At 46.5% G+C, this 27,076-nt stretch overlaps 1 protein-coding gene across 3 annotated transcripts in view; it reads left to right on the top strand.

Annotated features, from left to right (window-relative positions):
* LOC144155450 (uncharacterized) overlaps positions 1–27,076 on the top strand; it is a 65,223-nt gene that overhangs the window by 32,845 nt on the left and 5,302 nt on the right. For all 3 annotated transcript variants that reach the window (XM_077686895.1, XM_077686897.1, XM_077686896.1), the window contains 5 exons: positions 2,021–2,223; positions 13,618–13,726; positions 16,992–17,084; positions 22,375–22,481; positions 25,181–25,301. In XM_077686895.1, coding sequence (XP_077543021.1) covers positions 2,021–2,223; positions 13,618–13,726; positions 16,992–17,084; positions 22,375–22,481; positions 25,181–25,301 — 633 coding nt within the window. The remainder of the gene's footprint in view (positions 1–2,020; positions 2,224–13,617; positions 13,727–16,991; positions 17,085–22,374; positions 22,482–25,180; positions 25,302–27,076) is intronic.

The raw sequence follows: 27,076 nt of genomic DNA on the forward strand, positions 1-27,076 counted from the left end.
AACTTTCTCTACTTGAAAATATTCCCTTCCCCCTTCGAAAAAATAAATAAATAGCAGAAACGCGCACTTGCCTTACATTTGTCATTCCTATTGCATCTATCACACACAAAAAAAAGGATCGCATAAATCCTGGACCACTTGCACTTCCGCGCCCAATATTTGCCTTATTTGAGCTGGCCCAACGCCACCTTCATCCCTTAAACCTTTCCAAAAGTTTGACAACCTAACTGGAGTTCCTGTACATGCGGGTATAAACATATGTGCGACTTTTGCCTCGCTCACTAAGTGATCCAAAATCAGCCTTGTTCGTGGTACCGATACATCCGCACAAATATCAGCCGTCGTCTTCGCGAAGTGCGAAAGCTAACGAAACTGCTTCACTCCTAAACGATAAACTAGATTTTTTTGAATTCCCAAGTGAAATATTTACTTTGGTACAGCATTAGATTTAGTTTACTTGAAAGTACAATGTCTTCAACAGCATGTCTCTGGTGAAAGTAGAAAACAGCGGCAGATAGATAACTTTTTTTGTGTTTTAGTGCACCATTTAGCTGGCTAGAGTACGAAGTTACCTTGTAATCGTAGGTTGAGCGATAGAAAACAAAAAAAAAATATTTTTTTCCTTTGGCTCAAATGGCATTCAAACCAAATGCCTCTTGGTTTGAAGGCCTTCGAAACGCCTCTTGTAGCAGGGGTATACTGAATAGGTTTGGTTTCACCAAGTTCAGTGCGGAGGCATGTTTTTGCTTGTTCAGAAGCCTGAAAATGATAGATTTCCTATTCCTTAACGGACTCGATGAACTTGGGCAACTCTAGGCCCCACATTAGCAATTCTCATGCATGTCATGTGTGACTGGCTTGTTTGTCAAGGAGATTGTGTGTGGCAGCGACTGGTGGGGATAAAACCTAAATTGGCCCTTGATGCATTCGTTTTTTCAGTGCCCAAAGGACATATTTTTTTTTTTGTCAAAGAACTAAAGCTTGACGATACCGATACACGAGGAAGGCTTTTTGCTAACCCTACTCCTGGATGGGAAGCTGACCTCGTTCTTGACATTTGACAGTGTTTTCTGATGGAGGCGAAAAGCAAAAATGCCCATGTGTACGAGATTTCGGCGCACGTTGAAGATCCCCAGGTGGTCAAAATTAATCCAGAGCCCTCCACTACGGTTGCGCCTCATCACCTGCGTTGCGTCAGCGCGTTATACCCTACAATCAATCAATCAATTTGACAGTGTTGCCCTGTCGAATGCAAGAAAAAGCTCCCACATTTGCTGCAGGTTTTACTTTCGCACATTGGAGTTGAAATGCAAGAACATTAATCTTATGGTTGTCTGTCACAATGCGTGCACAGTCTGTCGCAATGTGCACACAGTCAAAAGTGCAAAATAGCCCCACTGTGGGAAGAGTTGCTAGTAAACAGCTCTTTCAGTGGCATTGAGCAGGCATTTTGTTCAGGGGTATTGCTTTGAAGTTAATGGATTGGGTTGAATGGACTGCTAGCAACAAGTGAAAAGAGGTAACTCCTTTGAAAGAGGGACCCATGCATTTATGAATGCAAATTCCCAGGTTGGCTTTTGACATGCGCATTACTGTTTCTCCCAGAACAAATGCAATTTTTTTTATCTGCCATGGAATTACTTTCCCCTTTCACCTAGATTTGTTAGATTCAGGTTTTTGTTTTTGGCTGGCTGCATTTTGTTCTGGGTTTCCCGTTACTGCATTACTGGTGGCGTGTTATGACACTGAGACAGTGTAGCCGGTTGCTGTATGTTATCTTTTCTTAGAATGAAACCGTGTCACCTTGAAGCGCAACAGGGTTGCTTATAGCTGCTGAATGTTTTCTTATATAGTCCAGTAGTGCAAGTGCACCTGTTGTTTTGAAACATAAGGGAAAAACACCTAGCCCTTGTTCCCTTCAGTTCACAAGTGAGCACATGCACTCTTTTGCTGCTGTCATTGCAGTGTGCACCACCTTGGATGTCTGAGTGCCAAGCGATTTCCTTGGATCTATTTGCAGGAGCAAATGTTTTCCGAGAAGGAGATGTCACAGGCGCTCAAGTACCAGGAGCTGATGTTTCAGGAGCGCTTGCTAAAGAAGGATCAGGAGTCTGTCCGGCAGCTGGAGTCCGCTCGACAGGAATACGAGCGAATCCGCATCAGGCTACAAGAGCGAGACGAGGCAGTTGAGTCTCAGGAGAAAACTCTCACGTGCCTTGTCAAGTGAGGACCTTTTTCACTTTGTGGCAGCAGGGGGTGGTTTCTGGGGCAATGGAAGTTTGGTGCCCGCTCAATTTTTCATTTTTTTATAAAGGATTACGGGAAAGGGAGTGAGAAATGGAAACAAGTGACAGTACACCCAAAAAGCGCTCTCAGTTACAACATTGAATTGGTTAATACTGTTTCGACTGACTCTGAAGAAGTTTAGTGTCGATAATTTAGTGGCATTATTGAATATGCAGATTTTATCAAATATCTTGTTCAGTGGGAAAAATTTTCCTTGTTTGATGTGGTGAAACTGTTAATTCACAATTATAAATACGTGTTTTCTGAATCTTTTTAAGGAAAGATGTGCGTTGAAAAGTCGCGATTTGTTTTAGAAAAAGAAAAAAATTTTTGTTTTGTGTTGCATTTTCATAATTGGACTACAAACTTTTATTTCTGAAAAGATCAGGTTGAAATTCGTATGTGAAAACTAATTTATTACTTTCGAGTCTTTGGAAGAGGATGTTTCGTTTGCAAAATACGATATCAGACGTTGCGAGATGTTTCCGCACGTTATACGCCTCTGCTAAAATATTACACCTGTGCTTTACCCAGAGGTGTAATATTTTGTATTGGCCTCGAGGACATACCTAGGCGTCACCTACGAGTGACGTCACTTGTAGGACGCCGGGTCGTGTTTTCGTCTGCTACAATACATTTCCTGTGCGTATGCAAATTTTTTTTTTTACCTCCATTGTTTCCCCCCTTGTGGATTTGATGCAAATTACCCAAAAAAGTTGTCTGCAGACCGAATGATCCGGCAAAGCAATCAGCGACTCACGTGTTCCCGGCGACACCGTCGCGTTTAGCTAGCTGCTACCATCGCGACCCACAGCTCGTACGCAGCCAGCTAACACCGAGGACGATGCAACTGATGCCGAGTAAAGTACGCTGTAAATTCATTATGAAATACTTGTGATGGGACATGTACGGAGACTGTGTGTGCAAGGAAACACCTTGTAACAGCGGCGGAAACGCGTCGCTCACTTGTGATGTCACAGAGCGTGTACTGCTCGCATTGCCTGGTAAATGAGTGACTACGCGAGAACGGTGATCTAATTGCTTCGCTGCACAAGCTTAAAAGTGTTATGATCTGCAGTTTGCTTAATCAGTGCCTATTTCCCCTGGAATTTTTTTTGTAGTTATGCCCGGATTTAATTAAGGGGGGACGCGGGTCTTAGAATGGTAAAAAATGGCCAAAATATCGATTTTCAGAAAATCCAATTTTTGGAATTATTGGACCTTCAAGCACCTGCCTTCGAAATATCAACGCAAAATTCCATCGGGAAATACTCTAAAGTCATGTTTTGAAACGCCTGGGGGGCCATGAAATGCCCCGAATAGGGCAAAAGTTGCTTCAAATTCCCGCGCGTCCTGCGGGCGAAGCAGCCGATCGATCGCCGCCATCTTGGTCTTGTTTTGAAGCTTGTTTCTTTGTGCGCATTTTGCGATATCTCAAAATGGCGTCGCTTGAGTAGAACGACCGCCCTTGCCAGTTTTCCGAAGGCACCTTCTCGGCCGCCGATTGGCTAGAGCGGGTGCGCGCGGTTTGAGTTCGCCATACGACCCCTCCCATTGGTCGGCGCGACTGCTGTCATGGCGGTTGCCATCATGGCGTCTGCTACACGCGTCTGACGGAGTCCGCTCTTCTGGCGCAGCGCTCGCTTAGAGCAGTTTCTTCTAATTCTTCCATCGTGTACTTTCGTGAATGATGCCAGGAGACGTACGTTTGAATAAGACGACCCGTCATGCGGACGGGAAGCGAAAGCGTCGTCCGCCTATCCCAAGGTCGCGTGGTGCGACTTCGGGCCGCTCGACTCCGCCGGATGAGAATCGTTCGCCGCCTCGTATTGCCTCGCCTGCCCCATCACCTGACTAACCACCTCCGGAATCCATACCTGGTCCAAGCACGTCCTGCCGGCTTGACACGAGGTATTACACGGCGGAGGAGATCGCCGCGCGTACGAAACACGCGGACGAGGTCAAGCGCGGAATGGAGACCAAGTCAGCAACGCAGCGGAAATTCGACCTCCTTGAAGTGGATTTGGTGCACTCAGAGGAAGAATCCGGCACAGATTTTGTCTTGGTAAATTTTGCAATGCTGAAGGACCTTTTTGCGCACGTCAGGTGCGGCAAGTGCGGGCTGGCGGCGCCGGATTTGAGGAAGCCTGACCGGCAGTACGGCTTCGCCGTGAAGCTCGAGGTGACGTGCTCAGTTTGTGAACACCGTGTGGAACGTTTTTCCTCACCAAGGACCCAAGGATCTGGCAATATCACTCCTTTTGAAGTGAATATGAGGGCTTTGAAAAGTATTCAAAGCATCGAGAAGGGGGTGACTGCTCTGTCAGATTTTTGTGCTGGTATGAACTTGTCCCACAGAGGCCTGCACCACAAGACATTCGAAGTGCACTTGAGGAAAGTGGTTCAGGTTTTCGAGGACACTGCAGCAGCCTCTGAAGCTGATAGTGTACGTGCCGTCAAGGACTTGTACTCGGACCTTGGTCAGCTGCCAAACAACATAGATGTGATGTTTGATGGCACGTGGATGACAAGGGGACGGTCGTCGCACATTGGAGTGGGCTGCATCATTGAAGTGTACACCGGCTTGGTGATTGATCATGTAGTCCTCTCTAACTTTTGCTTAGGTTGCGCCATCGGACCCAAAGCTTCAGATGAGGGCTACGAAGATTGGCTGGCAGACCACGAGTGCCAGTGAAACATTGACTGTGGTGCAGGACGCATGGAGGTAGAGGCAGCCCTGATGTTCAAGCGCTCGCTCTCCAAGAATGGGCTGCGGTACACAACCGTGACGTCCGATGGAGATAGCCGCACCATGCACGGCTTGAAGGAAGAAGGCGTCTATGGGTTTATCCCCATAGGCCAAGAAAGTTTGCCTTTCGGCTACATTTATTTTCCCCAAAAGGCTCTTTTGAGGGCCCACAACATAATGCATTTGCGGAAAACGCACTGCGCAGTGTCCCACCCCTGTATCCTCTCAAACTTCCAGCATAAAAACCGCGAATGAAATAGCCTCACCAAAGAACAAAAAAAGGGGGGCACCTAAAGCAAGTTTCACCCTCACACTTTTGCCGTACCCAATATTCTGGGTACCACAGTGCACTGTAATAGATGATGGCACTTCACGAAGGACTGTTGCAGTTTTCACGACGCCAGCAAGACACCACCAGATTTCACAACGCTAGCAAAATGCCAACCGATTCGAAGTCGATAAATTTTGCTAAATTCCTGATGGGATCCGTTACTTGGCCTTTTGTATCTCCAGTTCTAGTTGACATTTTTGGAATCCAAAGACAGATTTGAAAATGGGAAGAACATGTCTTTGTTACTGGGAAATTTTGAAGCTACACTACTGACGGTTCATCTCATAACACATGGCCAAACTTCAAATGCAGTTTCCTCAGTTTCATATTTTTGGTCACTTCCCTCGGCCTTTACGCAGCTTTTTGGAAACTTCTTTTTGCTTCATAAGGTCAATCTTGGTACCATTTTTTTCAGTACAGCCTGAGGCAGCCAATGACATTCTTAGTTTTTATGTTAGGCTACGCATAACTAATGACTTGCAGTTATTTTGATGAGCCAAAATATCCAATACTGCCATCTTTTGTACTTGACATATATTTTTAGGATGCCGTGACTTTAGAGAAAAACAAAGAATGTCATCGGGTATGGGAACTCTCTGGCTATCCATTCATGTAATTAAAAGCGACAAAATGCAATGCGAAAGTTCATTAAAGCTGCGTAAGAAATTACCTAATTGTGGTTTAGACTTTGTATGATAACTTTTGAACTAACAGCACCAGCTCAAATATAATTGCATATTTGAAATCTACAGAGAAAAGCACATCCGTGTGCAAATTTTCATAAGTTTCTACCCATAAATAAAAAACTTACCCTCGTCCCCCCTTAACGATCACTGCCGTAGCCTGTACTCTGCACGGCTGATGTGTTTACATTTCGCGACAACTTGTCCACAATGTATGAACGGTATGAACGCGAGTTTTTAACACCTTATGTAGTTTTCATTAGGACCTCGGCGTGAGAATTCATAATTGCAACGTGGGCTTTTGTCTGTTTACAGTGAGCTGGCCTTTCTTAAGCATCAATTTCGAAACTCACGACTGTTCACAGAAGGCGAAGCTGTGTACGAGGCGAAACACGTCAATGATTTGGGGTAATGGGGAGTTTTAGAATAGGAGAACCCAGCGTTGGGGGCCCCCAAGAAGTTGGGAGAACCCAAACGCAACACGCGCGATGGGAGAGTCTTCTCCAACAACTCGCAGCCCGCTTCGGATGCGGGTAATCGACAGTTGGGAACTTTAGGCTTAGCGTCACGGCAGATATTTCATCGCCGCTCTCGTTAAAGTTGCAAATGACAGTCCCTAACACGATTTTTCACCGCACTGTCACCCCCCTTCTCATATGTGGAACTCTGTAACCGCGGTGATTGCCATTTAAGTGATCGATGATCAACATGCCTGCCATGGCCTCGGCCAATACTTGCGCGCAGGTATTGCCACTCTTCAGCCACTCGCCACACCGCACGAGAATGAGCCGGCGCTGCGGGACCGACCCCCGCGGCCGGTCGGCTTAAATCACGGCAGATTTTTGATCATCGCTTTGACAACCACAGCCACCTAGCACAATTTTTCATCACACTAACATCCACTTTCACCGATCTGGAACTTCCTTCTCACGGCTAGTGTGATTTTAAAAAGCGGCAACAAGTTGCTGCTGCCGCAACGTGCGTCGGTTCGAGCCGCACCTTCAACCGTGCGGGCAGACACGGCGAGTGTGGTGCGTGTGCTTCTACGAGCAGTAAACACATCATTATTTCCTGCTTTATACATTTCTTGCAAACAAGGGAAATTTAGAAACTTCACTCAGCGAACGTCGTAGTCCACATTGTTGATCGGGGAAACAAGCTGCTGCTTATGCGTTCTTTCACATGCGTCATACACCACCACGCTCGTGTTGTTTGAGGATAATGTACCACAGTTGATACGGTTATAAAGTCCCCATAAGGTCAAACTGGGCGTGACGCACTGAGAATCAACTTCGAACGACGTGAATTAACACGAAAATACTTTTAGAACGCGCTTCCTAAGCAAAGTGTCACTCGCTGCAAGCCAACTACGTAGCAAGATAGGAACGGTGATCCTACAAGTGACGTCAAAACGATCGCAGCGCCGGCCTCTCCAGTGGTGGGCCTCCGCGCCAATATGTTTTCATGAACACTTATCTAGCGATCTCGCACTTGAAATCTCAACCTTCGGAAGCTTATTTAGGGCCCCTTTAAAGTCAGGTTCACTTCTAGATGCAAATGTATTGTTGGGAAGACACTTCTTCAGGGTGGTATGAGCTGTCTTATATCAAAATATGGAGGCCCTAGGACCTTTTATATTTCTTTATGAATTTTTTTTATGCGCTGAAGATTGTTTGTCTATGCTCAGGTAGTCACCGGAGGTGATCTGTTGGATCCTAGCCATAGACACTTGACGAAGGTAGATTGCTGGGATAATGATTTTTAAAGAGAAAACCAGTGGTAGAATACTCTTTGCAGTGGCCGTCTGTGCTTCTTCTTTCACTTTTGTGGCATCTTTTACCACTGGTTTTCACTTCACAAATCATTTAAAGATTTGCTGTAAAAAACTAACATTAACCATGAATACCTGAAAAGAAAGGTTTTGGAGACAACGTGGAGCTGTATTGCAAACCAGTGGCACGTCAGTGTGATAGGTGGTGTGGTAGCTGCATTTTGATTTATAGTTGCAAAAAAAAGTCTTGGACAAACAAATGCACTTCACTGTTGTTTTAAAACTTGTGTTACTTTTACGTGAGCTGACAACAACTCGTTTCTCTCTCTCTCTCTCTCTATGCATTGACCTGACTACAGTTAGCAAGAGTGCATCTAAGGTGAAGTAAATGACTAACTGGCCCTTTTTTGAGTTGGAGTACTGGCACCAAATTTTTGTCACTATGACTTCACCGTTTTGTGAAGATGTCAAAGCACTGCTGAAGGCGGTGGAGGCGTTCCGACCACCCCGTCAATCCAGCATTTATAGAAAAAGTATCTATAAACGTTAGCTGGAGCTGAGGACTGAGCTGCCTGAAGGCGTTTAGCATACCATCGCAGTGGATATTTGATGACCGTGCCTTGCTGGGGAGCAGTTATGCTTTAGCTCTGGCTACGTGCATCGGTTCGTGAACGCGTCAGCGTGTAGTCGCTGCTTGGCGGGCTGCGCGTGTGAAGTAAGGTCCCGAGTTTCTGCTGAACGTCGGAGGCATGCGACTACGTCACCTTCCTTTCCCTACCACGGAGTGATGTCACACTGGTGTCCATTCCTGTGCGCCGCTGCGCGTGCTGTTCCGTTGGTGCGATAAATGAGATGAAATTGAGGTATGTTCCACACATCGCAGGCCGCTCATATTTCAGCCAGGGTATTCTGTTGAGTAAAGGAAGCGAACTGTATAGTAGTATTAACACCAAAAATTGGTGTCAGTACCCCTTTAACCATGTTGCACCTCCAGGCACGTTTCTGGGACTAAGTGGTCTGTGACGCATAAAGAGGCCTTTGAAGGCAGCTTACGTTTCTGCTTCATTCAGAAACTTGAGTATTTCATTGAGCACTTGTCCAACCAGTTGCTGTGAATTGTGCGTGTCAACACACAAGGAGCACAGTCTGGCAGGAATAAATGACGGGAATTTCAAGCAGGCACCCTCACGTGAGTGCCCTGCAGTTCAATGCATCGCACCTCCTTCACAAGGGGTGCATTGTTTTAAAAGTAGGGGTGTGCGAATACCGAATACTAACTTTCGAGTCGAATATCAAATCGAATTAGGAAAGAAAACTCGAACATTTACAGGCCTCGATTTTTCACAGGATTTTGTGCAAGAACAGAAGCTGTTTTGCATGTCAGGAGTCGCGACGTTCCTTTTCAACTTGAAGAACGTACTTTTCAGCTCATTCGCAGCAGTCCAGTCGCCGAACCGCTATAAGGCAGTACTTCAGGACTTTGGAGCGGGCACGATACGCATTTGAAACGACTTGCACTGGAGTTGCTGTACCGTAGTCATGGGCAACGGTTAGACAGTGCCTCATAACTCCGAAGCGAGCACTTTGCAGGCATGAACAATATAACGTGAAAACACAGCACAACAACAATAGTTAGTTCTAGTAACATTGACCACAATCACAACCACGATGAGGCACTTCTCGCACTACAGTCGCTGTGCACAAGCCTGCACTATCCCCTGTGTTTAGAAAAACATGCAATAAACATGCACCAAGTGCATTAAAGGAGTACTGACACTAAATTTCTCGCTTTCAGTTTTTATGCTGTAAAGAATACCTATTGGCCCAGTAATTACGAAAATCGAACTGAAAGCCGTCAGTTGCCAACACAGAATTAATTATAGCACATTTATTGCAACCAGTTTCAAATTCGGTCGCCGCATGGGAAAATGGCCGTTCGAAGGCCAGCCTGCAAGCGGGCCAGTCTGACGTCACGGTCTCACCCGTGACGTCAGGGACGTTCGCCGCATTGTCTGCTACGATTGCACATGGTCCGCACTCGCCCGAGCAGTCGACATGTCGCCTGAATCGTCAGACTCGGATGAGTCGCTGCCACCCGACAGACAGAGCAACTTTATTTGGCCAGGCGATTAGGCCGGCGATGTCTTCGCCGCCGTCCGTTTTTTAATATCACTGCGTCTCGAACCGGCACAGACCGTGATAGCAACAGCTTGTCGGCACTCTTATAATCAATCTGATCGTGAAAAAGAAGCTCCACATGCGAGAAAGTAGATGTTAGTGTGGTGAAAAATTGTGCTAGGGGTTGTTATCAGCGTTGAATTTAAAAGCGGCGTTCAGATATTTGCCGCAATGGTCGAGCCTACGCTGACCGGCAGCGGAGGTTCGGCACTCCGCTTTCGCGCCACAAGATTCGGCAGTCTAGATGACCCCGAGTGTTCGCGGTGCTCAGCCAATAGTGACATTGCACACATCCTGTGGGACTGTCCTCGTTTTGCCAACTGTCGCGAGCAAGCCTTCACTCTGGCCCGACCCAGCACTGCCGGCACCGCGGTGCGGCGAGCGGCCGAAAGATGGTGCCACCTGCGCGCTAGAATCAAAACAGGCCCTGGCAGATGTCTTGGTCACCGATCGCTGAAACGGCAATTATCATCAAAATAAAGCTCAGTACGCGAAAAAGGGGATGATAGTGTGGTGAAAAGTTGTGTAAGGGATGGTCATTTGCAGTTGTACAGATACTGGCGATCAAATATTCGCCACGATACTAAGCCTGAAGTTCCCAACACCCAAGCTGACCCGAGCAACGCCGAGCCCGCTGGCTTGGGCGACAGTTCTTGCGGCCGCCGCCGTGCACGAACTCAGTCCATGTTTAGCGCTGCATGTCGTCGCGTGGAAAATAATGCATCTTGGCGTCGTCGTTGATTTGCTTGGAAAGGCTTCCAACGAGCAGTACTTCGCATTCTGCGAGCTTGCCATAGCATAACTTGGGCGAGCTCGGCGACGCGCACCACCGCGCCGCCGCGGTACGCGTTGACATGGCGCACCGCGCAGTGCCGGCACCGCGCAGTTTTCGGCACCAGTGCAAGGGAACACCATGCGCCGGCCACGAACTGAAGAAAGATGTCGAACACGCAAAGTGCGCAAAGTTTACAAGCATTGCTCACACAGCTACACCCGTACGTCTCCTGCCCAAACGAATACCACCAACAACAGCAGTGCAGGATATCGTTTCCGGTTCCGAAAACGACTATATGACGTCACCCTGAACCGGCCAGACACGCCGGCCGATGTTTCTTCACGCCGAAAGCGATTTTGCTAGTGCTGCCGATTTGTGGAAGCTCGCGGCCGGGACAATCAAAATCAATTTTAAATGTGATTCCGGCCTCGGATCGCTGCAAAAATTTTTGAAGCATCTGTACAAACTAATGAAACCAATTATATAATTTTTTAGGCATCAAAATTTGGTGTCAGTACTCCTTTAAAAAAAGCCAGAACCTCGTGATTTTAAATTAGCGGAGGTGCTGTTAAAAACAACGAAAGCTGCAGCGATTGCTGTACCGGAAGCTGCCCTAACGTGTAAACATCATCGTAGAATTCAAAATGGTGACCAGAGTCGACAGCATAGAGGAGAGATCTTATCGGCGTAGTTGCAAGTTACCCCGTGCAGCGGGATAAAATTTACAGCCTTTGCAAGGCGAACTCGTCGAAAGCGCTATTTGGATGAAACTTGCCGAGCTGGCGGTGTAGCAGCAGTTCGTTAGCGTGTGTCGACATCTCGCTTTCGCAGAGCTGGGCACATGCGGAAAATCCACTCGACTATTTGAAAGATCGAATAGTGGATATTTGATTCGCGAATTGTATTATTGGTGGAGCTACCATCATATTCAAGTATTCGCACACCCCTATTTAAAAGGTACAGTGGAACCCCGATAATACGACTTTCAAGGGACCACGAGAAAGCGTCGTATGACCGGGGTGTCGTACGACCGGGGTGCGGCTAAATGCCGGCCTAGTAGCCGGCCTAGTAGATGGTCTCACGCGACAGGTGGGCCAAGAACTTATTTAAATTACTATATTTAGCACATTCTCGTGTGGTTTGCGAACCTTTATATGCAATTTCAAGTTAAAAAAAAACACCCATGTTTTGCATCCCTCCCCTCCACGGCGTCGGAGCTAGCCCGCCAGCTAAGCGCCGCACGCTAGGCGACGCCCTTGCCGCACGGCACTATTTGTAACCCGTTAGTTCTGCGCCTTGCGCGAGCGGGATAAGGTCAACGTGGTCGAGAAATTGCGAGGGGAAACAGCGAGTGTGAAACTGCCAAGGCTAAGCGAAACGAACTATAGTACAAGACGGAGATGAAAAAAACTGATTTCCCATAAAGGGTGGCGACACCCTTTGAACGCTGCTATGCTGTCGCTATTGGGTCAAAGTTCTCAACGCATAGGTGTTTTAGTTTCCCTCAAGACCCAGCAACGCGAAATAGATAAGACCCAGCAACGCGAAATAGATAAGATGATTCAAACTTCTTGAGTAAACCGTGTTGCGGCAAAGAGTGTAGTGCGGGCTTGCTACAGTGACTTACTGCGGCGGCCAACGAGTGACCCAAAATGGCGGTGCCAATGTGTACTTGTCTCCACCCTTGCGGCGGACGCGCGTGAATGTCGGTACCCTAGCAAAGAAAGAAGCAGAGTGACAACGCCGCTTTGAAAGACACTGATAAGCAGAGGGCAGAGAGGGAGGGAGAATTGAATTGAGTGACATTAGGGGAGGCCACATGGCCGTAGTGGGAAGGGGAAGAAGGGAGGATAGGGGAGAAGGGGAGAGAGCGTCATGAAAGGAAGAAACTTGGATCTAGCGGTCAAGGAAAGGGGTGTTCAGTCATCGCCGTGGGGTTGTGTCGTGGTGTTTTCGCATTCGTCGGCGTCTCGATGGGAGCTTCAAATTCATGGTCCGCCAGCCACCTGAACCCTGAACTATGACATATCGCAGTTGGCGTACTGCTACTGCGTGGGACCATTGAAGGTTACCGTATTTACATGATTGTAAGTCGACTCGAATGTAGGTCGACCCCCAAAAATTGCATCTTTCAAAAAAAAAAAAAAAAAAAAAAGAAATGCGAGCGCCGCCTAGAAAATCGTATCACAAAGAGAAGCGCTTCCGTCAACCCGCACGGCGGCTCTACCATCAATGATTGATGCTTCCACAAACCGTGTGCTCGCAGTATGCACGGTAAATGTTAAAAAAGAAAAGCTTTTGTATAAGCACCCGAAATAACCATGCGCTGTGGGTTGAGCGGGAAGAACACATTTGCTGTGAGATGACAACCATCGAAGTAACACTGAAAGTTGGGCAAGTTGGTAAATCATCTTGAAAGAAACACACACAACGCACAAAAAAACAGGACGATAGACGGAGGGATGTACAACACAAGCGCTGGTGTTGTACATCCCTCCGTCTTTTGTCCTGTTTTTTGCGCGCTGTGTGTGTTTAGACAAAACCCTATTGAAGTAAAGGGCGTACTGAAGTTTTGATAGTTTAAAGATTGCTTTTTTTTTGTTCTACACACAGAACGTGCTGCTGGTATGCATGTTTCTTGGGGGCTTTGTTACAGGTGATATCGATGTGCTTGGACCCATTCTGAGTAAAATGAAGGCCTAAATACGTATATTAATTTTTTTTTTTTTTTAAGGGTAACTATTAACTGAGTATGGAAATAAATGAGCGGATGGCCGACCAGAAAATATCCTTCCTGTGCAGAGATGTGAAGTCCTATTCATGTTAATTTTTGTTTGTTGGCAGGGTTAATGAAGACTTGGTGGCAGCTTTGGATAAATTTCGTAAAGACGTTGAGAAGGACTCCGTTGACAAGGAGGCTGCTTACCAGAATCTAGCTAAGGAGCGAGACCAGGTGAGTTACTGCCCTTTATTTGTGTAAGCAGTGTAGAAAGAAATGTCCACTGGTGGTACCTGCTCTGATAAAGCAGGTGTCTGTAATAATGACCAGTTGTAACGTATTTGCAGCCTTCACGATTAGGGTGCCAGCAAATTCTTACTATTCGCGCAAGGACGCGGGTTCGATTCCTGGCTGCGGCGGCTGCTTTTCTGATGGAGGCGAAAAGCAAAAACTCCCGTGTGTACAAGATTTCAGCGCACGTTAAAGATCCCTAGGTGGTCAAAATTACCGTATTTACTCGCATAATGATCGCACTCGCGTAATGATCGCGCCCCAGAAGTTCATCGTGAAAATACTTTTTTTATTTCCGGCGCAATGATCGCACCCTGAACTTGCCGCAGCCATATGTTGTATGTGGGCCAAGTCTAGCTTATGATGGTCGTGCTTACATATGTTTCCTCTTCTTTCAAAGCGAACATGGCTACGTTATTGCTGCTACCTTTCTGATATTAGCAATATCGGCAAGCCTGAGTTCATTATTGGTGCGGAGGAAACTCTCACTAAATGCACATAATGTACTCACAAGAAAAAGAAAAAAAATGCGCTCAGCTTGCTGCGTCGGCAGCCGTGTCTGTTTTGATGTCCGGCACTGCGACAGCAGCAGCCACTTATTGGTCGCCCTGTTCTCACCTCGCAGGAAACTCGTTCCGGCGCGTTCCGTAATTCATAAAAACACTGCATTTTGCGTCACTTTTCAATGTGGCTGGCGGTGGTCCGTGGAGTTTTGTTTTTATTTATTGTGGTTATTATGTTCATGAGACCTATCGTAAAAATTTTGACCTGCAACTTACTTGTGTTTCTTGCGCTGAAAATTTTCGCGAAAAATTTACCTCGGGTAATGAACGCACCCCTAAATTCGCATCGATATTGGGGGAAAAAAGTGCGATCATTACACGAGTAAATACAGTAATCCGGAGCCCTCCGCTACGGTGCACCTCATCGCCTGCTTTGCGTTGGCGCATTAAACCCTACAATCAATCGAATTCTTACTATTCAAAATACACAGTTGTGTTCACTAACTGGTGACTAATTGTAGTAACTGATTTTTTTTTAACAATAGTCCTACAGCATTTAGTTGAATATCTGCTTGTTGAAATGGGTAAGTAACGTGCGTATTGCCTTCACTGAACGAGGAATTATGTGGAAGTAATTTGAGGGCTCAGGTGAAGGCTACCAAGAGGCTTGCTTTGTTAGTTTGTTTTTGCACTTTTTTTATCCGTAATGTTAAGATATTGCTGCAGAGCATGTGAGGAAGCGGCAACAAAAAAATTCCCGCGCCTTCCCGCGAGGGGAACACGAGTAAATGCAGAGCATTGGGGGTCGTTAACGCCGCGTAAAGTCGCGTTAGGGTGGGTAGTTGGGTCGTAGTTGCGTTGGTGTTGGTTTGGGGTAGAGAGAGGAGAGTAAAGTCGCGTTAGGGTGGAGCGAGCGTCAACCAAGGAAGGAAGGCGCAACGCAGTGACAAGTACGAGCGACCGCTAGCCGCTTTATATTTGCAGCGCGCGCAGTAGAGGGAGAGCAGTACGGGGGGAGAGCGCGCATGCGCAAGCAGCGCGCGCCCTTCCACGCCCCACCGCGCTGCTATCACGTACCTGTTACACCGAGACACGGCCTCCGCGATCGGCTGCCGGCGGCGCGCCGTTGGCAGCCGATCGCGGAGGCCGTGGCTGAGACCGCGACGGAGCGAACGGGCTGACTACGACGCATGCGCGCGCCAGCTGCTGTTGAGAGAGAGGAGGGAAGGAGGAGAGGCGCACCTGCTGCGGATGCGGAGCTGTGGACGCCGTCCGACGCAGGAAGAGGCGAGGCTAAGAAATGCTCTGCATTTAAAATTCACTGTAAGTGGCACCCCAAGTAACTAGAGCACCTCTGCTGAGCTTTCTACCATACCATGTCACCATAGTCATTTTACTGCAGTCAAAGTGGACGGCACTGACTGCAAAGTTACCATTATCTGTCTCAAGCCTGTTCTGCATGGTGCGATTTTCCCTGCAAATTCGCAGATGCGGCGCGGCTCGTGCGGCAAAACGACCTTTTTTCGTTGCTGCGGCAAAGTGCCAAATGTTTAGAACAGTCAAGCACCCCTCACGAACGCCGCTCGTGTGGCGTAGAGGGGCCGCACCTGCGGCCAATAAGAACACAGATGGGTGAACGTCATGGCATCTCTGGTTGCGCACTTAGCAACAGGATGGCGTTGCTTGTCCAAGCACGGCATAAGCGAGGGCGCACCAAAACGACCATAACAAATGCACACGCGTTCGCAATAGGTGTCGCGCGCCGTTTTTAATGAATGCTTAATCAGTGTCCATGCAAGTGGCGGGCATCACAGCAGGAACGAAGTACAGAAGAACCCAAGAAGAACTGTCTGAGGTAAACCGAGGTGTGCTAGGCACGCACAATAAGCGAACCCAGGGTGGCTTGCTGTGTTTGTCTTCTCTGCTATGTGTGCATATATTGCTAAATAATTGGCGATTGTTGTACGAAACCTCAAATAAACTCATATTTACTGCAATGCAGTCTAAAAAATAAAACCTTTTTTTTTTTTTTTTTAATCACAACAAGATTTGCTCTCGGCCGGTCTGTAAACACTGTGCCTCTGAAATGTGAAAATCGCGACGTTCACAGGCCATGTAGACGACATTTCCAGGCATTGCGATCTTCGCTAGTGCGAATGGTTGTTCCACCGAATTCTCACACGAAAAACGCACCATTTAGAACAGGCTTAAGGTGTAACAACGCTACATAAATCAAAAGTAAAGTGAAACTCGAGCCATTGAAGTATCTAGTGGTAATGTGGAAAGGAAGCAACTGGAAATAGAATGGCCACTGTACTACTGCCTGTAAACTCATTTTGAGGCCATTCATGTACGCTGTCATTCATCATCATCATCACCAGCCTGTCTACGCCCACTGCAGGGCAAAGGCCTCTCCCATATTGCTCCAATTACCGCGGTCCTGTGCCAACTGTGACCAATTTATCCCTGCAAACCTCTTGATCGCATCTGCCCATCCCCAGTGCTCCTAATTTCCAAGGTTGCAATTTGGAGGGGGGGGGGGGGGGGTCAAGTTTTGGCCAGTTTTTGCCAGATTATTCACCCAGTCTACTGGCTTTAGTGCTGCAGTGCTGCAGTGCATTTCTGTGGGCTGACATGTAATGTAGTAGACCGGACGTGACTCTTCGTGCATGAACTGCAGCGTAATTCTCAACATTTCTTTCCAGCTTTCTGAAGACCTCCATAATGTGGAAATGACCTTTGCTGACTTCCACCGCCGGTATGAGAAAGCAAAGCACGTTATTTCTGTCATGAAAGAGGTACTGTTCTGTTTTGTGTTCATAATTTCTTTTTTCTTCCCTCATCTAGTTTTGTTTTGAGGTGCTTTTTTAAAACTAGGCCACCAATAAAATCGTTTTTCGAGTGTGACCAGAGGCAGGATGGAAAACATCAACGGCCGAATTCGAGAGCAGCTTGACATTGACCAAAAAAGAAATAACTGACAATTCTAGCTGGGTAGGATATCTTGCCAAGCTTCAACACTAGGAAGGACTCAGTGTCCAACTACTTATGCCCAGTTTTGAGTTGTGGCATCTAGAGAAAGGCATTTTAATGGCTGCAAGGTTTGCCTTAGTGATTAAGTAAGATTCCATTCCCTTGTGGGTACAAGTTCGCCACCTCTGTACGCACCCAGAGCCACCTACTGGTTCACTTGGAACAGTCCTTTTATTGTTCTGAGCAACTGCTAAAAGCACCTTGCTGTTCGGCCTCAGTAGCTTAATGGGTAGAACCACTGGTTTTGACGCTAATGGCCTGGGTTCGAGCCCCAGCTGTGCAGACATTTTTGCAAGAACTATAATTTTATTTACGGTAAAATGCTCTTTTGGCTCACTGCTATGCATTATTTTCGTAAATAACGTGGTTTGGTATCTTTTAGATTGGCTTAGGGGTGTGGCGCAGCATACTGACACATTCAATTAATGTTCTGCATCACACCAAAAGTACCTGGTTTGTGCCTATCCTAAAGCAGAATATCGCACCCTGCGATGCTGCGAACTGGTATTGCATTTTGTTTTTGGATACCTGAGGTGTCACCACACTACAATGGCGGTCAAGATCGCCAAGATGGCCCCCAGGTTTCCTATGGGCAATAGTTATATATATTTTCTAAATAAGCAGGTAAATGACGTCCTTGCTCTTCATGTTAAATAAAATACACCACAAATTGTGACCTTCGTGTAAGTTTGAACGTAAACAGAGAAACAATTCACTCTGGAAAAATTTTTAGACCGGCATTTATCAATGTAACAAACACCCTGCATGCACTAATCAACGTCATCTCAATATTAAGGTCTTCTGTGTCTAATTTTTATTTATTATCTGGATAGTATTATTTAACAGTAGCTGGAAGCATTATTTGAAGTTAGAACATACGTGAGAAGGAAGTGCTTTCCCAAAGCTTCAACATAGCTGTAGGAGTCTGCTTTCAGTATTACTATAGCCACAAGGCCGTACAATTTATTGAAGAAAATTGATATGGCGGGTTTTGTCAGAGCTCTTGTTGCTAAAAAAATACAGGTGAGTTTGATAATAAGTTATCATGAAGGTAAACTGCGCGGTTATTTCAGGCTTGTTTCTTGTGGTCTTACAAAGTTTCTCCTTCTGATTGTTCTTTGTCGTTTCTGCTAGACATTTCAGCTTCGATTGTTGCATATTTGCTAAGAACTGGTGTATCTGTAGTTGGCAGCTGCATACGAATACCATTAGTATTTGATACGGTACAAAAAGTCGGCAATGGTTGGGGTTAAAGGGACCCTGCAACACATATCATCGGCTACTAGGAATGTATTTTGGGGTAAAGTGTATTGTCCCAGCAATCTCCTCCCACAAGAATTATGAAAATCCGTTCATTATCACCGAAACTACGCGCGATGAGAAATCGCGCATAATCGTTCCCTCTCAACTCGACTATGGACAACGTGACGAAAGCTGCGCACTCTCTCCTGGAGAGGGGGGCGGCTCGCGGCGTTCTCTTCCGCGGCCTTTGATATATCACAGGCCAGGGAGTTTTCTCTTTTTGTCCGCAACATGGAGGGGTCAATTTCCGGTCTGGTGCCACAAAAAAGCAGGCGTGGGAGCCTGCTCAAAAGCGCGCGCTCGGGCTGGTAGGGCGTTTTTGAAACAATAAGCGTTTGTTGTCAAGTAGTATTGAGAAGTATTGAGCTCATCACTCAAACTCCGCGCGCACTCAAAGCACAAAAGAAATGGCAAAACTGTGCCTACAGGTTCAGGCATATAAGAGGTTCGCACACAGCGCTGACGACGGCGTGTCGCCACAGGAAATACAAGAAATTAGCCGCGAAGTTGACCAGTGACAGCCGATCGGACAGCCATGGCCTCAACGACGTCGTTTAGGCCATGCCAGGGGTGCATAATGAGGCGAACTGAAGAGAGTGCGGTTGCTTTTTTCACGTCTTTCACAGCGATTTGCGCGCTCACCGCTTCACGTGCTCGTGTAATATCTGGCTCAGGTATTTCTGGTAGTGTAAGCTAAGCGTTGCGCAGGTTTACTTTCACTGCTTAAAGGGACACTGAAGTGAATTTGTCAAGCTCCCGTTTTTGCTTGCACTGTGTAGACTGGCTCAAATTAGCACACTTTTCATCGTTTATCCGGTTGACAAATCAGTAATTCTTTTACAAAGCGCGAAAGCAGAGAAACTACCATGTGTGGTTTGCGGTGGCCGCACTAACTAAAGGCTGTGACGACGGGAGGAGACGCACCGTGATTGGTTAGCATTCAAACAAGTTTCAGTTTGGGTTCTGTAAAACAACATGCTTGACATCCGACGGCATCGTTGGATGGGCATTCTCGATATCTCAGTAATCGTCGTACCGCGCTTCTGCCATGTTGTCGGCTGTAAAATGCATAAGATAAGCCTCCCAGGACGGCTTGGAATCGTAGCAATCACTAGCCGAGGCCTACGCAGTGGATGAACGCCCTCCATGTCCCCGCAGACGCTCAAATGCCTTGCGCTTTTCCCCCATATTTGGAGCTTGCTTCACTCATGCCTGTATCGTAACAAGCGTGTTCGCACCAGGGACAAGGGTCTGTGGATTCTGGCCTGTGCCCACTGCCCACAAGTAGTCGGTGCTTATGGCAACAGCACGCCAACGAGAACTCGCTAGCGCGACAGTGTCAGCCTGCGCACGTTCTGTGAACTAGTTCGTGAAGCAGTGAACATTGCGGCCCAAAAAAGGGTAGACTCAGTATCGAAAACATCGGCCGAAAACGAGAAAGTCAACTTAATATATATATATATATATATATATATATATATATATATATATATATATATAAAAGAATGTACCCCCGGGGATTCAAACTGGTGACTTGCAAAACAGTTGCAATCACATACCTAGCGCTCCAGACCACTCGGCCACGGGTGCGCGCTGCTGACTTTGGAAATACAAGGTATATAATGTATAACCATTTTACAATTTTATTTAGTTTTATCATTTCAAGCAGCTTAGGTGACTATTTGTTGTATTGCGCTCGTGCAGTAAGCGTCCCCCAAGTTTCCACACTATCTCACGTCTAGCAATTGCATTTCTTAGACGGAAAAGCGTTCGCAGATGCGTAGTTGTGCTGCTGACCGCTGTGCTTGTTCGCCGAGCGCAATAAAGTGCTTCCTGCACCCTAGTTTTACGCTGTACGGTAAAATTTCCAGTTGATTTTGTTTCCTTAGTACCTATATTGACTTCGCTGATTCTTCTCCCGCCTTCAAGTGGCCTTATATTTTCCTACTAGCGTACCAGTCAGCGAAGCGTCGCATGTGCGCTTGTGCAGCGCTTGTGTGAAGCGACCTTGACTTGGAGCTAGATACACTGTACAAACTAACAAATTAAAGAAAGGCACATTCTTCCATTTACAAAACGTGTTCTGGCTTCGTTTCAACTGAGCGAACGAATTGCGACGACTCGTCGGCGACCGGCGGACGAAACGCTGGGCCGACTGACTCTGCCGGAAGGCCGGCGTCCTCCTGACGTCACATGAAAACGCCACAGAAAATGGGCGAGGGTGCAGAGAGGAGGACAGCATTTTGGAATTGATTTTTCTACTAAATAAATTTGCGTAAACGCACTCAGAGTGGTCGAAACAGGGCCTAGGGTCTCCGGACTACAATTTGCGCTCGTAATACCGCAATGTTTACAAATCACCTCAGTGTCCCTTTACAAGAGTGTTGCAGGGTCCCTTTAAGTGTTGTAAGATAGCTCCTATCTCTGGCTGGGACTGGGACCAAATGGCTGGCACGAAAGGCTTGCCAAGTAGAGCTTGCTGTAAAGCATGGTTTGTGTATAGTGCATAATTATTTGGTTAACTCATGCAAACTACTCGCTGTGTCTTGATTTAAGTGTGCAAACATTCAAGAACTTAAATATTTGGGCACAGCATTGCTACTTGCAGTGCACTTTTTGCCCGAAGTATTTCGATTTTTTTTAACACTGCAAAATGATATACAGCGAAACTTAAAAAATAAAATAGAAGGTGCAAGTGAACTTCAAAGCACCTAAAACAAGAGAACAAACATGTTGAGCGGAAAGCGTGTAAAAAGTTCTGCCCCATGCCATTCTTTTTTTATTCTGGCTTGAAATTAATTTACTGCCATGATGAGCTTGTACGTGCATTTGAAGGGACCCTGAAGTCAAAATACAAGTTTCTCTCGATAGACAGATATACTACCTTTATGCGTAGCTTCTTTTAAAATGATGTAGTGCCACTGCCACTGGCTATACCGAGCGGCTCGCAGCGGAAGTGCTTAAATAGTCTGGCGTGCACAACTTCCTTCCTGGCTGCCGGTGGATGGCGCTATTCAGACATACTTGGGGCAGCGGTACCGCTTTTCGGAGAAGTGTGCAAGCTGCATACGAGCGGTTGGTTCGACTCCAACATTCACAGGGCCTCAAAAGGACAGAGTGTTTTTTTTCAACGAAGCATCAGTACTGATCGCGCTTAGTGGTCCGGAGCTGCAAAAGGCTGGGTTTGGGAAAGCACGACTGATGTGAGTGAAACTGGCCAAACCGCTTGTTACGTGGTAGCATTGTATTCGGTTGCTTCTATACTGCTCTCTATACATCACCACTGCCTTGCTTGATTCCGGTTTATGGTGATGCAAACAAGAACTGCAGTCGCTGTTTGCGTCACATTTGATCAGCGTTTGATTAGCGATTTCTCAGCAATTAAGGCATCTTTTGGCTCCAAATCAAGGCTTTTTAAAATGGCTATGGGAAGGTTGGACTTTTGTTCGAAACCAACGTGCTGGTTGCCTTCAGTGTCCCTTTAACTGAAAACAGTTGTTTATTTGATTAGACGTGAACTTCTTACAGGCTCTTGTGTGTGCCTTTTCTGCCTACTGCTGCTGCTGTTTCCATGATTGTTACGAGTACTTGCTCAACCTGCCTCTGTGGGGTGAGAAAGAAACTAAAAGTGGTTGTTTATAAGTGTCCTGTTACATAAAAATAGTTCCTTCCAGCATGGTCAAATATAACGCCTCCTTCAGTTACTGTGTGATTAATTTTGACAGTGCTTTTTTTTTTCTTTCTCCTGTGAAGAATGAAGCTCTACTGAAAAGTAAGTTGGCGGAGCAAACTGCAGCTTTGACGAAGAACACTGAGATGGTGCACGAGATCAGGGACAAGACGGAGGATCACGTGAAAAAGTATGCGGCTTTTATTCAGTCGTCACTGAATAATGATACCTTCCATTAAAAGCTGCAGGACCTGTCAATATAGTATATTATGCCAAACTCATTTTGGTGACAGATTGCTTGGACTTTTGCCGTTCACTGTTTTGGTAATACCAACATGACAGAATTCATCACCCACCACCCACTTTGGCCCCCGTTGTGCTTTAGGGGCTTGCGAGGTTATTTTCATACAACGCACTGAACCAGTGCCACCTGTGTAATATCGCCTGTCGCGTTGAAGCTTTCCCATGGGAATAGTTGGGACGCCCACTTCATCCGCAGATTCTCAGTGTGGCTTGCGGAAGTGGGTATCCGGCCTCACGTGACCGCTCAAGCTTGACAACAGCTTGGCAAGCAGGCGTGGAGAAAACATAGACACGTAGGAGCACCCTCGAGCAAACTCTGGGGAAACCCTGTTCATTGTTCCTCGTAGTTTGGACGAAAAGGCGTTGCCAAGTAGGAGGCTGCCCCAGATGGGAGCACACCCGAAGGCTTTAGGAAAGGGCAAAAGGGAGCAACAGGAAAATGGCTGTTCGGCCATTTTCGGCTGATGTGACGGGCAACGCCATACAGGCAGCTTTGACTGAACTAATAATCACATGGCATACCCAACAGTCATTACCTATTGGACTTAGTTTCACTTATCTTGTAACATCAATCAGATTAAATTTTTCCTGGGACTTATTGCTTATAAGCCACACCAGTCAAGCCGGAAGATAGACTCCCTAGGTCTCCTCTTTTCCTTGTCTACTCATGCTACGCTCAGCATGGTGACACTAAAGTGAGAAATGTTTCGAATTTAATTACTAAGTTTAGGGGCATCCATCTACACTCAAAAAGCTGTTGATTCTTTTTAGATACTTTCTTTTATGGAGAAAAGTGTTACCAATAGTGCCATTTTCCTTTTAACAACCTAACTGGGGACATCAGTGGCATCGTGGGAAGCAAGATAAGACTGCAGTTAGTGTAAGGTTTAATAGGGCATTGGGCATGAAGGTGGCAGCTAAGAAATTCTTTTACATTAATGTTTATTTGCTCATGCACACGAAGTCAGAAACAACACCTTTCGGTGTTGCAGCTGAGCCAGTTGGAGGAGGGAAAATTTGGGAGGTGGCATGACGTCAGCAATGCTTTGCCATGTTTTGTTTAAAGCTGACCTGCTTCGGGTTACTGCAGCACCGAAATGGCAGCGATGATGAAACGTGCTCCTCCTGCAATCTCACAGCTTGGCACAGTAATTTGTTTACTGGTCCCTGTTAAGGTTCATACAAAGCGAACGTTCTCCATTTTTAGGATAGCAAGTGCCAGTGCATGCAGCCATAAACAAAGCCAAAGTACATATGTAGTGCTCCCTCCCCCCTCACTCCTTCTCTCACTGTCTATTGGTGCAAAAACACTAACCCATGTGACTAAGCCGCACAAAGCAGTCACAAGCAACTACACCAAACTATTTGAAACGTCTCTTCACGCCACTGATGCACACTACCAGTGCTGGTGTCTTGTGCAAACATTTCAGTGAGTACCGTAAAAACCCGCGTATAATACGAGGTTTTTTCCAAATTTTACTATGTAAAATTTGTGCCTCGTATTATATGTGGATCCCAAAGTTTTCAGCCGAAAATTTGCACTTTCGGTTTCAGCGGAGGGTGGGCCATCTTGCAGTGGCGTTAGCTGGCTGCTGCTTCTCTTAGCCGGCGCCATTTTGATTGTTTTGACCACGCGAAAGATCGGCACGTTCACCGCAAGTCTATCACGATGTCGGGTGCACGAAGGCAGTATTCAGCGGCAATTAAAAGAAAAGTTATTTCATGTGCTCAGACCATCAGAAATTGCACCGCAGGACGGCAGTTCGGCGTCACCGAAGGCAGCATTGGCGGGTGGAGAAAGCAACTGGTGCTTGACTGGATAAAGTCTGTGTGGTGTCGGCTGCCTGGAGCACTGTTGGGGGTACCCGTAAGTGCTCGTGTTGGACGCCTTTCGCTGCCACCTGGCCGATTCCGTGAAGAAGTTGTGGCGCGAACCCCGCATCGAACTCATTGTCATTCCAGGAGGAATGACATCCCAGCTGCAACCGCTAGACGTTTGCATCAACAAGCCTTTCAAAGACTGCATCAGGTCCAGGAGACCCGTAAGTGACAGCTACCGGATGGCTGACGCGGGCTTCTCCAGCGGTGCTTTGTGGCTGGATCGCGGAAGCGTGGGCCAGCATCCCAGAGGAGCTCGTCAGTGGCTCTTTTAAGAAATGCGGCATCTCGAACGCCCTTGATGGCACTGAGGACCACTTTCTGTGGGAAGACATTTCCAACAAGGCGACTTCAGAAGACAGCGGCAGCGAACATGACGATGACTGAACGGACGTCGGGAGACAGTGCCAGCGAAAACTGACAATGACTGAAGGGTATCTGCAGTGCAAATAAATGTTTTCTGTTCTCTTTACCTCGTATTATATGCGGATGAATACTTTTTTTCTGATTTTGCTATCCCCGAATTACACCTCGTATTATACGCGGGTCCGTATTATACGCGGGTTTTTACGGTACGGTGTTCTGACGCATTGGCACAGTCTGCATTCCTGCTGAGATCAAGCTGCTCAGCCCCTAACCGATTCGTACATACCACCACCCCAGCTCCTGGGTGTTGCGGGCTAATGCTTTCTTTCCCTCTCTTTTCAGGTCCAAACAGGAAGTGGAAGAGGTGAAGAAACACTACGAAGCTGAGATCACTGTTCTGAAAGGTCAACTGAAAAAAGCTGCAATGACCAATAACAGTCTGGAAAAGCGGCTAGAGCAAAAGGTTAGTTGCCAACAGCAAACACAGTTGGGCAAATATTTCGCTGTTTCTAATACAGTTAAACCTTGTTATAACGAAATTGAAAGGGCACCGCGGTTTGCTCGCTATAGCCAATGTTTTGTTATAGCCGTAGCGGGCATTTACTGCAAATATTGTGCACTGTACTTGTCCTAAACACATAGTGAGCGGAATTGGATCTCGCCACATGGCGGTACACAACAAAATAACCGCATTCCAAAGATAAACAGGGAAAGTCACGCACATACTTTATTGCAGATCAAAATACATAGCTCGTATTTAAAACGGGCTTTGCTGCAAAGTTCGTAATTGGACGTTGATGCATCTTTCTGATGCAAACAGGGGCTCTCTCATCTTCGTGCCTAATGTCATGGCTTTTATTATAGCTGCCTTGTGGTCTAGTGTCATAGTCTTTTGCTTTTGCTTCCTGGCTGGTGCTTTGACACTGCTCCAATCACGTGCACAGTGCCATAAAAGATGGGGCTGAAGCACACAAAAAAAAAAAAATGCACACGACTTCAACAACGCGGCTCCTGCAGCACATGTTGACGCGTGACAACAGTTGCAGGCGAGCACACCGCGGCCGTGCGGGCTGTGTGCATTGGTTATGTGCCATGCGCAGCGAGAGGAAGGTGGGAATTCGGAATGGCTTCACGGGCACAGCGGACGCATGGCACGCCGTCCGGCTTTGCGTGCATTGCGGGAGGATGGATGGCGGGAATTTTGAACTGCTAAATACAGCTGTCCCCTAGTCACCTTGCGCACCATCTGAAATCCACGTTGCGCACTGTCGTGAAATTGGCCCAAAAAATTTTTTTAACAGAATTTGTTCACTATATCTATCCCCCAGCGGGCAAATTTTACCCAAGTAAAAATGAGGTTTTAAATACACTGGTTTCTATAGGAACTTCAAGGGGAATTACAATTTGCTCATTATACCGACTAGTTTGTTATAGCCCGTCTTGTTATTACGAAGTTTAACTGTAGTCCTAGAAAGACTGCTCTGTTATATTTAATTTTGTATTTGCTCAACTGAAAACTTGGGGGTTTAATGAACCTGAGCAGTTCAGCTGAGGCTCCTACCTCTTTACTATGTGTACACGAAGCAGCCATGTGATGAAATGCCACTGCTGTTAGTGTGGCTGATACCATGATGAAAGCACTTGTAAAAAAGTGATGGCAACGCTCCGAATGCAGTTATTCTGAGTGTTGAATTAGGCAAAATTTCTGTGGTGTATGGCTAGCGTAATCCTGCAGCGACTGCAAAAGGACTTGGTGTGGAAAAGAATACGATGTTACACATTAAGTGCAATCATTTCAAAACGCGCGTGTGCCATCCGGGTCTGTCGCTTCGGCGGAGTGGTACACTACATGAGCTATTGCCGCTCTTAAAGAGGCACCTGGGTCTTTGGGACCAAAAAATTTCCCAGAAAAGCATTTTTTAGGTATCACTTTTCTCTTGATTTGCACAGTTTTTTCCTCCAAAAATTCTGTTGTGGAACAGTACAAGGTACTTATAGAAGCCGTAGAGGCCCTATTTCAACGAAGAAATAATTATTTTCCCAAAATTCCCCGCTTTTTCGCCCGAGTAGTATGGCAGTGATACAAAATTCTCGAGAGGTACATCCCAGCATGTAGTGCAGCTAGGAAGATAATTTCTTATGCACTGTGAAGCTGAACGTTTAAACCATGCGATATGGGAAGCAGATTTTGCATTTTGTGTTTCAGTAGTTGTTTAATTAGCATTGTTTTTAATTGGT

The sequence above is a fragment of the Haemaphysalis longicornis genome, unplaced genomic scaffold, assembly GCF_048455015.1.
Source record: "Haemaphysalis longicornis isolate Haplotype H1 unplaced genomic scaffold, Haemaphysalis longicornis Haplotype H1 scaffold_1, whole genome shotgun sequence".
Classification (NCBI taxonomy): domain Eukaryota; kingdom Metazoa; phylum Arthropoda; class Arachnida; order Ixodida; family Ixodidae; genus Haemaphysalis; species Haemaphysalis longicornis.